Below are 14,035 nucleotides of genomic sequence, written 5' to 3'. Positions count from 1 at the left end.
ATTATGAACAAAAAGTTAAATTTTGGTGTCATCTGACCACAAAACTTTCTCCCATGACTCCTCTGTATCATCCAAATGGTCATTGGCAGACTTAAGACGGCCTTGACGTGCTGGTTTAAGCAGGGGAACCTTCCGTGCTATGCATGATTTCAAACTATGACGTCTTAGTGTATTGCCAACAGTCACCTAGGAAACGGTGGTCCCAGCTCTTTTCAGGTCATTGACCAAGTCCTGTTGTGTAGTCCTGGGCTGTTGTGTAGTCCTCACCTTTCTAAGGATCATTGAGACCCCACGAGGTGATATCTTGCATGGGGCTCCATTCAGATTGAGATTGACCGTCATGTTTAGCTTTTTCAATTTTCTGATTGCTCCAACAGTGGACCTTTTTTCACCAAGCTGCTTGGCAATTTCTCCGTAGCCCTTTCCAGCCTTGTGGAGTTGTACAGTTTTGTCTCTGGTGTCTTGGATAGCTCTTTGGTCTTGGCCAGGTTACAAGTTTGAGTCTTACTGATTGTATGGGGTGGACAGGTGTCTTTATGCAGCTAACGACCTCACACAGGTGCATCTAATTCAGGATAATAACACATCTCATGATGTGTAAGAACAGAGACCAGTTTCAAGATCGTCACAAGCTATTTGGAAATGGACTTTTAAAGGTGGACTAACAAGTCTTTGAGGGGCAGAATTCTTGCCGATAGACAGGTGTTCAAATATTTAATTGCAGCTGTATCACACAAATCGTTAAAAAGAAAATCATACATTTTGATTTCTGGATTTTTCTTTTTAGATTATCTCTCGCAGTGGACATGCACCTACGATGAAAATTTCAGTTTTAATGAAATACTCACAATCTACTATTGTGATTTGAAGAGGCTTATTGTTCCCCGAAAACTGCATGCTGAGCAAGGAAAAAGAAGAGCGTACTATATTCGGTTAGCTTTCTTTGATAAATACATGCAAGAGAGTAATTGTTTATGCCGATTAAAACATTGAGATGCGTTTTGAATAATTTGAAGTCACAACTCCAATGATTTATATTAACTCTGTTTGATGGAATGCCTGTACCAGAAAATTCAAGGAAATATATGATATCTTAATCTTGGACAGATCAAGCTATCATCACATTTGAGATTGGTATCAATTTTGGCATATAACAGCAATAGGGGGAAAAAAAAATCTTCATTGCCAGCACGGTAATGTAATGGCATAGATTGCACTTGTTCTGTGAAAATAAATTCCAACAATCTGTTTTGTCTCAAAGGACCCCTTTGACATTATTATATTATTCATCAGAAGACCAGTGTGGGCAGTGCAATAGGTCATGTACTTGAGTCATCAATTGTTTTTCTTTTCTTGACTTTATTTGTTAAGGAGAATTTTAGAAAGTTTTGAAGTTCTCATTCCATTTTCTTTTTCAGAAAATACCAAAATGGCGGCCACTTGTTACAGATTGTGTAGTTAACATTTGTGATGCTTTGAAGAACTGGAACAAAGTTTCTGAGTACCAATTATACAATCACACTTATGACTATCTTGTTTTTTTTCCTTTTTCGTCTTTTTTTTTTTTTTTTTTTTTGGTCCACCCTGACCAACAAGTTCTCTTCATTTTGTTGAGCTTTTGACTTATTTCCAGCAAGCCCAAGGGGCTCCCATTAAAGAGCGTAACAGCTGTCTGTCTGAGGTGGGGCACACCAGACAGCGCCGTGAGTAAGGGCCCTCTGTGAGGTTTGCTGACAGCCAAATATTTGCATCACACGGTTTAAGCAGTTCTAAATCCTCCTTTTGTTCCTGTTTTAAATGTGTCCCTCCTCACTCGCTGTACAGCGAGTCTGCAGCATCCTTCAGCCTCAGTTTTTTACAAATAACTATGGTACATCTTTTACAGCTATATCATGCTGTATGCCAGTGACCATAGATTTTTTTTTTTTTTTTTTTTAATGGACCAGCCATGCAGCCCTGTTTGACTTCACTCTTGGAACATGCCCATTATCACCACTATCTATGAGGCTGGAATGAACCCTATGAAATCTGCATAGCAACAAGTGGGCTTTCAAATGTTGTAAATGACAAATTTGAAAGCACGAGTAATTGAGAGAGCCATGTTGTTTTTCTGCTTGTGTACAATTCAAATATAAAATGAGTAATTTGTCAGTATTGTTTTCTAGTGCTTCAGTGCTTTACCATGCTACTTTCTGCAGCATTTTTGTGTTATAAAATATGAGGGCTATTGTGAGTTTTGAGGCTGAGCGGATAAACATTCCAATTAGTTTATTTTCAGTACTGAGACATTTTTTTGTGTGCTAATCATGGAGCTTGTGAGCATGTGCATCACTTTTGCTATGTTCACTGTTTTAGCTACAATTTTTACAATCAAAACTAACCAAGCAGACTTTTTTCACACCAAATTATAGTGGGTGTTATGATTTGTTAAGATATTAACAGCCTTCACTTGTGTATTGTTATGTGTTTTGAGCGCTGACGGTCCAAGTTGTTCTCTTCAGCGCCAACTCTCATTTTGCTCATTCTTCCTTTGAGTCTCCAAGAGTTTATGGCTTCATTTTCTCTTGTCAGTTTCTGTGACTCTTTTCCTGGCGTTGATGGATTACAAGCTGCCCTATTTCAACAGTTATATTCCGGTGACATGTTCAATAATGTGCCTATCAAAATTGAAAGGAGAGAGACAGCCAAGCCCATCCTTTTGCAGTTGAACCTTTCAAATTCGGACACCTCTGATGCATTACATTGGACTCTGACTCTGAATCACACCAGTGTTCTGTACACCAATGTTAAATCACAGTTATCCATGAGGTTACGTAAAGCTTCTATATTCCACACACAATTCACTTCAGTGATGGTGTCACGATGACCCTGAAATCCTTTCATTCATTCATTTTCCGTAGCGCTTATTCCCATTAGGGTTGTGTGCATGCTGGAGCCTAACCCACTTGACTCTAGCTGAGAGGCAGTATACACCCTGAACTGGTCACCAGCCAATTACTGGTCACACGTAAACAAACGAGCATTCAGACTCGCATTCAATTAACTTCAATTAACCAACCAGGCATATTTTTGGGATGTGAGAAGAAACAGAGATAGCAATACCCACGGAGCCACAAGGAGAACATGCAAATTCCGCACAGGGAGTCCAGGGATTTAACCCCAGGTCCTCAAAACCATTAGGAAGATGGGCAAACCAGTGGGACCCCATGGCGCCACCCTGGAATTCATTATTTCCCATTTTTTCTCGATTCATCCATCATCCCGGAATGGGTAATGTTCAACCTCAGAGGTTCCACTGTATTTTTGCTTGATGCTGTTCTTTTGCTGAACGTGTGTTTGGACTTGAACGCAAATGCATGGGTGCTCCTGGTGGGGCGGCGATGGTGTCATTTACAGGATGTGAGGTGGCCCAGATCTGTGCTCTACTTCATCCTTTTCCCTCTGTCTAGCACATGGACTTCCACCTCCCTGCAGACCTGTACTTGTTTGTGGTTAATAAGGGAGATTCATTAAGCTCATTGATATTCTAGGACACACTGGATCTTTCTTTGGGTTCTGATCAGCAAGGATGCGGGTATTGTGTGAACATGCACAAAGGGAACAGCAAACTCCCAGCGCAGCCGTTTGATAGATTGATGCGTCAAACTATTCATGATCAACCCGCATACCAATCCTGACCTCATTTGGACACAAACTGTACATGGCAATACATACAACAGCTCAGTTAAACTGCTGGAATCATGAAGTCTCCTGAGCTTGAATGTTCCTAATTCACTGTGATTTAGATTGTGAATTGTTCTGAGTGGGAGTCATTTAGTTGACAGCATTATTAAGATTTGATAAACAGTTGCTTTCACTTGCGTGAGTTGCGTTGCCTTGTTTTGCCATTGTGCAATTTTTAATACATGAGACAGTTTTACATGCCCCTTAACATCAGTTTTAATTACCACAGAAATATGATGATACCGTTTTGGGCTCAGTGCAGCGAAAAATTAAGTCTGCTTCTTGTTTTGAGACTAAAAGAATGTTAAACTCATGTAGTTTACAATGAGTGATAAAGGTTTGACGACATGAAGTCGATAGACATAGAGGCAAGAATGCGGCGCAACCTTGGGTCAAATACGTAAACTCTGTTTTGTTCATTTCATTGATAAGAAGACTTCAAAGGGATTAAGCAGAGCAAGCATTTTTGTTCAATGAATATACATCATAACTTTTCAAGGACAATCATATAGCATGTGCTGTACAGCCATCATAGTCTGGTAGGCCAGATAATGAAAGCTGATGAGCCGTCAGCTCAATTGTTTTCTCTTACGCATCCTGATTTATTTAAGGTACAGCAATTTCACAGCAATTTTTGCAAGAAGTATTACATTTAGGATGCTTTTTTAAAATTATTATTCTAATAGATGTGCAGGGTGGCACAGTGGATCAGCTGGAAAGTGTTGGCCTCACAATTCTGAGGTTCAGGTTCAGGTTCAATCCCGGACCCGCCTGTGTGGAGTTTGCATTTTCTCCCCCATGCCTGCGTGGGTTTTCTCCGGGCACTCCGATTTCCTCCCACGTCCCAAAAACATGCAACATTAATTGGACACTCTAAATTGCCCCTATGATTCTGAGTGCGGCTGGCAACCAGTTCAGGGCGTAACCTGCCTCCTGTCCGATGACAGCTGGCATAAGCTCCAGCACTCCCCGTGACCCTTGTGAGGATAAGTCCATATATTCATTAGTTCGGATGACAGACAGGCGTTCCCTTTGTCACTCTGTGGAAAAGACATTTCCATTGACGTCAAAATGAAACTAATAGTCTAATAAATAACCAGATTAAACTTACTCTGTTCACTTCAAATCGGTTAGAATCAACCAACGTATGTAACATTTCCACAAAGAATGTTCAGAATTACTGTTACTTTGCCACTCTTGTAGTAAGTGATAATGCCTTTGAAGAGCTGACGTGAGGCACCTACACACCACAAGTCTGTTGGAACAATCCGTAGGGCCTCCCCTCGTTGCAGTCAAGTAATCCATTCAATCTTGTCTCAGCTGCTTCCAGATGCCATAATAAGCAATCAATTCTATATTTGCTTATTATACTAATTTCTGACAAGCCCTTTGCTGGACCACACACTGTCCAACAACAAAAAGAAAAAAGAAGGAAAACAAAATTTTGTAATACAAAATTGTCGTTCATGCAGAAATTTTTTTTTTTTCATTGAGTTCAGATTCTATCTGATAAAGGATGACTGTATGACATCACCAACATGTGTGAAAGCTTGTGATGTGTGTGTGGCTATTTCACAATTTTTTTTCCTCCATTTTATCTCCTAATGACCAAGCGATAGAACTGCACAATGTTTTCTGGATTGTGAGAGCAAATGACAAATTTGGCTCTTTAAGTTACTCTGGTAGCTGATAGGAGGGAACCCCATTTCTTACCAACTTTGCCCTCCTTCATCTCATTCCCTTGGAAGTTGAAAAAGTAATTAAAGACTCAGCATCTTACAGTTGTCACATCTCTTTTGCTTCCCCCCAAATAAATATTTGGGAGAAACTGGCACCTTCTCTAGAAATACCATCAGTTGTGGGGTGCTGAAAACCCTTCACATTTGTTAAAGGGGAGGTGACTTCACCACTTATTTAACAGTGCCGGTCCCCTGCTCCTACCATAGGAACAGAAGACTTTTATCGCCTCATTGCTGAGAACTTTCTGTTCCCCACCGGTCCATCCTGCCCTTCACATGACCGTGTTCTCTTTAATATCTCTCATAGAAGGCCGTAAAGCTTTTTCTTGTTGACCAGCACTTTAGAGGAGACATTGTGGTGTTTGAGGAGAGTGGGAGAGGGAGGTGGGTGGGGGGGGGGGGTTGGTTCCTCGTCAGCAGGGTGAATTTTCACAAAAGAATTGATCATGTGTACATTGTTTTTTTTCCCCCCCATTCTGTTTTGTGAAATTGAGTATCCAAAAACTGTAACAACTGAAATAGTCAGTTGTGTCTGCAAAGTAAAATAATTTGCACATATGTGCATGGGTGAACATCCTTAACTAAAACATATTTTTTGGATCATTAATGTCTTGCTGAATTTGGAGTTGGATAAATAGGAAAAACATTATAATCTCATTCCTGTTGTTTTGACTGTAAAATAATCCATCTAATCGTTTTCTTAGCCGCTTATCCTCACAAGGGTCGCGGGAGTGCTGGAGCCTATCCCAGCTGTCAACGGGCAGGAAGCGGGGTACACCCTGGACTGGTTGCCAGCCAATCACAGGGCACATCAAGACAAACAGCCGCACTGACAATCACACCTCAGGCAGTTTAGAGTGTCCAATTAATGTTGAATGTTTTTGGGCTGTGGGAGGAAACCGTAGTGCCTGGAGAAAACCCACGCAGGCACGGGGAGAACACGCGAACTCCACACAGGCGGGTCCGGGATTTGAACCTCGGTCCTGATCCACTGTGCCGCCTTGTAAAATAACCATGCATGCCCAAGCTGAGACAAAGAGGATAACTCACTCGTAAAATGCCCACTGTAACACCCGTAAATACAGTAAATGTACTGATAAACACGACAAGGCTAGATCAAGTCGAGACTGAGACCACTTTAAGGCTAGTGTATGATTTCATGTTTAACTGCTTTTAAAAAATGACGAATCTAATCCTTATAATGGCATTCACTAAATTATGAAAGCATCCCAAGCTTAAACAAGTTTGAATGGCTAGTTCGAATCATGGGGAAAAAAGTCAATGCCTGTACTTTAAGTACTCTTTTGTTGGACTTCAGAAATAGGAGAAACTAAACAATACGTAAGTTGCATGTGCATGATGAGGTATCATTACAATTTCCCCTCTACTAAAATGTTTCTAAACTGGTGCTGAGGCCGGGATTGCGACAACCTTAGTCCCCAATTGTGCCAATGTGGGAATCTATCATGTTTATGGCCATGAAGAAAAGTGTCGGTTTTAATACATGGACAGTAAAGATGCCAAGCCTCCAGGCTTGTTTACAAGACTCCTTAAAAATAAGTACAACTTTTAATATTACGGACTTTTAATAGACGCTCGTGACTTTCCGATGACGCTTCCGTAGCCACATGCATCTCGTTGTGTTCACACAAAAGATCGGTGTTGTAGTAATTTGGGAAGTTGTGTGTTGCCTCTATACGTTCCAGAACTCTTAGAGGTTTATTTACTTTCGGACATACACGGCATACAATAGCGTGTTTTACAATGCAACTTTAGAAAAGCTATGAAAATGGTGTTTAACATTAGAAGCTTTTATATATATGTTTTTACTAATGAGACATAAAAGCTCTGTGTTAATTTACAAAAGCCACTGTGAAAATATGCGGAAATTCAGGAGCCTCAGTAGTTCCATTTGTGGTGAAGCACAAATAATCAGGAAAAAGGATTGTTTCATGCATTTTGCACTGCCTGTCTTTTTGTTATCACCACTGAACACAGACCAGGGGGATGTACAGAGATGTTAGCACAAATAATTATGTGGAAATTACAAAGACCGGTGGTTCAAGCCTGTTGTCAAATTATTTGAAAGATGCCGCTTTGGCTTTCTACAATGTACCATACTGAAGCCCTTTAACAAAAAATGCTCTCAAAAATTGCCTCTGCTAGAACCAAAACAACAGCTATTCTGGGTGAGTTGTCATTGGCTTTAATTTCAACTAAGCCAAAACTGTTCAGCCAGGCAACCGATGGTTGTAAAAGTACCTAAATGTACTGGTTATAATCTAAATTGAATAAAACCAATGTAAACTTGTTTGTACCCTCCTAGTAAGTTTTCTTTTGGCTCATCCCAATAAGGGTCGCCACAGCGTAACATCTCAGATGAACGCTCCTATTTGTTTGGCAGTTTTTAAATGCCCTTCTTGATGCAAGACCTCATGGGGAGTGGAGGCCCAGTGGGATACGAACTCACAACCCCTGGTTTATCAAACTAATGCTCTAACCACTGAGCTATGGGGTCTCCTCCTGGTTATAAATATTACATATACAGAAATAGCATCATAACAATATCATAACTAATGATATCACCCTTATCATTGTTCATTAAGCATGATTACCTTGACTTTCAGTTACTTTTAAAATTTATTTGAAGCTCTTACTTATTTTAAACATTTATGGGCCTGGCACGGGTACATATAAATCAAAACATTTTAATTCTTAGTCCTTTTAAGTCCTTATTTGCTTCCCTGCAGTCTCAGGTCATCGGATGAGGCCCATCTGGTTGTTCCAAAGTCAAAAGTTAAAACTTCATCAGGGCGTGTCGACTTTGGCACAACCTACCCTAGGAGCAAAGGCCCTCAAAATCAATGATTCAAAATCCTTTGAATCACTTATTAAAGTTCCTTTTACTGGTTGGGTTGTCTGTGATGTCATTTTCTCTCCCTTTTTGTCCAAACCTGCATCATCCCTCCTGGCCCGAGTTAATATTGTGTTTTGGCATTGTCTTGTCGATCGGTTTTAGGCTTTACATATTATCTTGAATGACATTTGGAATATATGTGTTTTTTTTGTATTAATTCTATGGATTGCGTCTCATTTTCTTTGATAGATGCTTTTCTCCTCAGTCAAGGCACTTTGTAAACATGAGATATTTTTATTACGATCCATCCATCCATCCATCCATTCATTCATTTTCTGTAGCGCTTATCCTCACTTGGGTCTCAGGCACACTATCCCAAATGACTCTGGCTGAGAGGTGGTGTACGCCCAGAACTGGTCACCAGCCAATTGAACAGCACCTATATACAACCAACAATTCACACTCACATTCACACTAAATTACCCATAGATTTGAATGGTTGTCTGTCTATATGTGCCCTACGAGTAGCTGGTGAGCAGTTCGGGGTTCACTCCACCTCTTGCCCAGAGTCAGCTGGGATAGGCTCCACCATGCCCATGACCCTATTGAGGATAAGCAGCATGGAAAACATATAGGGGGATCTGGAGTGACACGCAGAGCAAGGCAAAGCAAATTTATTTGTATAGCGCATTTCATACATGAGGTAACTCAATGTGCTTTACTTGATTAAAGGCATTTGAAAACAAAGCGATAAAACATTTAAAATGGGATAAAAACAATAAAAATGACAAAATATTTTTAAAAAGAGAGTTAAAACCACATGCAGTGCAAGTAATATGATCAAAAAGTGGATATATTCTAAAAAGCATGAGAAAAAAAAAAAGTTTTCAACCTGGATTTAAAAACATTCACACTTGGGGCTGACCTCACCTCTGTTGGCAACTTATTCCATTTGTGTGCAGCATAATAGCTAAATGCTGCTTCACCATGTTTGCTTTGGACTCTGTGCTCCACTATTTGACCTGAGTCAGTCAATCTCAGAGCTCTACTGGGTTTGTATTCCGTAAGCATTTCTTTCATGTATTCAGGACCGAAACCATTTAGCGATTTATAGACCAGTAGCAGAACTTTGAAATCTATTCTAAAGCTGACTGGAAACCAGTGCAAGGACTTTAGGATTGTGGTTATATGCTCTTCCCGCTTTGTTTTGGTCAGAACGCGAGCTGCAGCATTCTGAATGAGCTGCAGCTGTTTAATACTCTTTTTGGGAAGTCAAGTCTACTTAAGATAAAAGGGATAAGTTTTTCCTGGTCTGCTTGACACATACAAGCCATCACTCTAGATATATTCTTCAGATGGTAGAAGGCAGTCTTTGTGATTGATTAAATATGATTGTTGAAAGTCAGGTCAGAATCAATCAGAACTGTCTAGCTCTGACTCACTCTTAGTTAAAATTACAAAGACAAGTCTATAGAGGTCATAGACAATTTGGACTTTCGTTTTTCTCCACTTGCGTTCTGCTTTTCTCCACTCTGACTTAGATCTCTTGACCATCATTGTGCTCCTCCACAGTGTTCTAGGTCACCTCAGGATGGTCTTAGTTTTTACAGGTGCCACAACATTGAATCATGACATTTGTGATTTTCAAGGTGAAATTGTCCAAAAGTCGAACAGCCAGTCTCCATAAAACTAGTGCCAGTACTCTCATTGATGTACCATTTCTTAATCGAGATAGAGGTTGTCTGAACTTTTGCAAGAATCTGTAATTCAAAAAAATAAACAAATCGTCAGAAATAGCCATATCATTAATGTCATTAAAACAATTTCAACATCCTTAGAGATGAGCAAGTCTAAGATATGACCTTGAGTGTGAGCTGGACTCTTAATATGTTGAGAAAGGTCAAATGTGTCTAGTATTGCAGGACGTTCTTTGGATGTTTTTTTATGTTATTGTGAACATGAATGTCAAAGTCCCCTGTTATGACAAAAATAGTTGTACTCAGTACAAATAACCGACAGCAGTTCTGAAAAATCCTTCATAAATTTTCCATTGTATCTTGGAGGTCTATAAATTATTAAAACGATAACCTTTGGGTCACCTTTAACTAAAAAAACACATATCCAAAAGAGCTAAAATCACCCAGCATAATTTCTTTACATTGAAATAATGATTTAAAAATAACAATACCACCATCTTTTTCCCAGTTTGACACTTGCTCCTAAAATTGAAATTTGCTGGTGTTGACTCATTTAGAATGGTATTGCAGCAACTTTCTGTTAACCACGTTGAAATAATAATTAATAACAAAAAGACCAGATCATAGGTTGTAATGATGTCATTAATTAACATTGATTTGTTACAGAGTGACCTGATTAAAAAAAAAAAAAAAAAAAGACTAAAAAAACTTAGTTTCACATAGATAGCTGGAGATAATGGTTTGATAGACTCACATTTTATCCTCACTAAGTTGGAAGTTCTATTTTTTTGTGCCATATGTCTTTGAGCAACTTTCTGTCCCTTGTAATTACAGGGATAAAAATTCTTGATCTCCATAAGGGTCTGAGTTATTCTGGAAAAGACTCAGTAAATATCAAATCAGATTTACAGATAGTCTTCATGGTGGAGGAGGGGGTCTTTCGCTTCTTAGTGGATGGTGGTTTCAGGTGAGGCCGGATGGGAGGAAGAGCTTAGCGTGGTATGGGCTGGACTCCATTCAAGTATTTGTTAATTTGTATCACGAAAGTTTAACATCGGAGAAAGCCAATGCCGTCTGGTGTCCTCCAAGTTTTAGCCTTGCTTCCCTTGTGAGTCAATCTCCAGTCCCCTGTGTCCTCCGAGTTTTGGCCTTGCTTCCCTTGTGAGTAAATCTCCAGTCCCCTGTGTCTCAATTTGAGACCAGACCACCTTAAAGTGGTGGATAAAAGATGAAGTCAGTCTGTTGTAGCTTTTGCCTCTTTGCAATAAAAAATCTTGCAGTGTAAAAATACCCCAAGTTAAAGGCTGGAGTAAGAATGACTGTTGAAGAGTGTTCCATTGAGGTTTTAACAAGGCGAATAAGCCTCAGCATGAGTGTGTGCGCTGTCCTCAGCTGAGCATAATGGACAGTTTAAGTTTCTAGCACTCCCATCAATGAGACAGGCCTGCGGTTTGAGCTAATGATGGTACTTCATCTCTGATATTGAGAGTATTCATGATGACGGATGGATTTTATGCCTCTGAGGAGAGATGGATGTGTGAGTCAATGGCAGGATTAAATCGTTGACTTGAAATCAAGTTTTTCTTGCATAAGTGTCTCTTTAGGGTGAATTATCTTGGAATTTGAGGAGAATAAGTGTATTGCATTTCCTTCTCTCTTCAAGGATGACGAGACGATTACCGGAGTTTCCAACAGCAGAGGCCACGCCCACATCCGCAAGTTTCTTTCTGAACACAATAAGAAATTGCCATGGAAACCAGAGGTAATTACTTTTCTCCCATTTTTTGTATCACTTATCCCTAAGTACTTGTTCTGAGGACCACCTATCTTTTAAACACTCAGGTCCAGTTGCTTGTTGTATATGTATGACTCATCACCTAAAGTTGCCTGGTGACTCATACTCTACACTCATTAAAATTTTAGTAATAAGCCTTTACAAGAAAGCACATCAGTATCATTGTGGGACACATTTCTCTTTTGTGAATATAATTGAACTGAAAATGTGTTTTCTTTACGTTACAAAGACAGTTCACCATCTGAACTAAGAAAATATGTATGTGACCATGCAGTGTTAACATTTCCGTGCATTATTCCTGTTGAATCAGCAGTGTTTTTTTTAGAGAAATTGTAGTCAAAGCCAGATAAGAAATAATCTGCATAATTAAGTAGATAGTCTGTAAGTGTGTATTAAAGGAATATTTACATTACAACTTTGTTGTGAACAATGTAATTTGCAGGAGAAGCTGATGATTGTGTGTGGACCTACTTACAATATCACTGCAGTTTCTAATGAAATATTTCTCGGATTTGACTGGTTAGACTGACAGGTGTTATTGATAACTAAGTCAATCATGTCATGATTTCACTAAATGCAGTGTTTTTTATGACCATGTGCACACTCTGAGATACAATACAAGCAGTGTCTCAAATATTCTGCCTTTTAAAATTCACACTTTCATAGAGTAATTAAAGGAAGACTGTCAAAAGTAATAGGAATGGGAGCACACATTAAAAGTTAGTAGATTAGGGTTCAGTGTTTCTTTTAATGCCAGAGTTATCCACAGATTTCATCGAGAAACATCTCTAAATTGGAAAAGTATTACCGAAATTCCTCTCACGCACAGACATTCCAATGAGCCTGGCTGTAAAACTGACAGCCAATCAGCGTTTGCCACGCCTGCAGTGCTTCCTGTTGTGACCCCCCCCCCATTCCTCGCAGATACGGTTCACTGAACAGAGAATGTCCACTATCTGACATTTTGTGGCAGATTTTTGTAAAAAGTCATTACAAAAACAAAAAAATAGCATGCGGTATAATGTTCAAGCCTGTGCGCTTGAGCCAGAATACACACATCCAACACTTGACGTAGAGGAGAGACATAGAGGGGGCATGGCACTAACGACGAACAATAACTGTCCTATTATATGGAACGTGGATATTTGATGCTTTTCTGAGGAGATGGTTTCAATGTAGATTATACAGAAAATGTGGCCAAACGTTCTAAAATTGATATTGTAATGAAAAATACCCATAACATTACTCCCTTCATTGTCTATACGAAAATATAAATATGAGCAGAGAGTGTGTCATCCATACACAATGTTACGGAAGTCTCACTCGACATCCAAGTGGTAAGCATATTGCCTGCACCATCATCAGCAGACGTGACACTGGGACATTCTCCATTGAAAACATGTAGAGGCACCTGCTAGGGGAGAGGAATAACAGATTTTTCCGATTCCCCTTCTGACATGGAAGCTCTTTTCGAAGAAGATAACATCTCACAATCGGGTGACGTGACTGGGGCAATATTACCCAATTGTTTTGAGCCATATTTAGATATGTGGATCACTTCTAACAACAGACTCCCCGACAGTATGTGACGAACTCAGCCACGACGAGCCACCCCGGCGGCGCCACAACAAGCCACACTGGCCGCAGCCGTGATTGGCAGACGCAAAAGCTCTCATCCTTTGCACCTGTGCAATCCATTTTTCACAATGAACTGGGTCTTTTGGAAAAGTATGAAGAGGGAATCAATCCTCCCGAGTGTTTGAGTAATATCAGCGATACAACGAGCTGCCTTTTTGGCTAACATGAAGGAACAAAGAGCTACCTGCCCACCGGTAAAATTGGTATAAACACACGAGCCCAGATGAGTCCACTCCTGCTGATAACGTCACTTCCTGCTTCTTCTCCAAAACAAATCCCTCAAGAGGATTTTCATGGCGGGAGTTACAAAAAGCCATATACGTCAAATCCATGTGTTGGGGGGGGGGGGGGGGAGTCCATTGCAACTGCCTTTTTTTTTTTAAATGAAAAACATACTAAAAAAAATAATGCTTTTGGTGTTAGTGGACTTTAAATTATGTCTGTGCAAGTGTAGGAGAGGACTACATCATACAGAGAACTGTACATTTTCCTTTTTTTTAACATACAGTAGATACTGTATGTTTTAAGGCAACATCTTTCATTTAGTTCTTGCATCTGGCCTCATTTGGTTTTCCAAGTAAGCATA

The 14,035-nt window shown here is 39.8% G+C and overlaps 1 protein-coding gene across 1 annotated transcript in view; it reads left to right on the top strand.

The window, feature by feature from the left end:
• Positions 1–14,035, top strand: part of b4galnt4a (beta-1,4-N-acetyl-galactosaminyl transferase 4a) — a 192,261-nt gene that overhangs the window by 95,178 nt on the left and 83,048 nt on the right. Inside the window, exon 3 of the mRNA XM_061822634.1 lies at positions 11,680–11,778. Coding sequence (XP_061678618.1) covers positions 11,680–11,778 — 99 coding nt within the window. The remainder of the gene's footprint in view (positions 1–11,679; positions 11,779–14,035) is intronic.

The sequence above is a fragment of the Syngnathoides biaculeatus genome, chromosome 6, assembly GCF_019802595.1.
Source record: "Syngnathoides biaculeatus isolate LvHL_M chromosome 6, ASM1980259v1, whole genome shotgun sequence".
Classification (NCBI taxonomy): domain Eukaryota; kingdom Metazoa; phylum Chordata; class Actinopteri; order Syngnathiformes; family Syngnathidae; genus Syngnathoides; species Syngnathoides biaculeatus.
The sequence above is the reverse complement of the archived record's forward strand: the minus strand, read 5'-3'. Positions and strand labels throughout refer to the sequence as shown.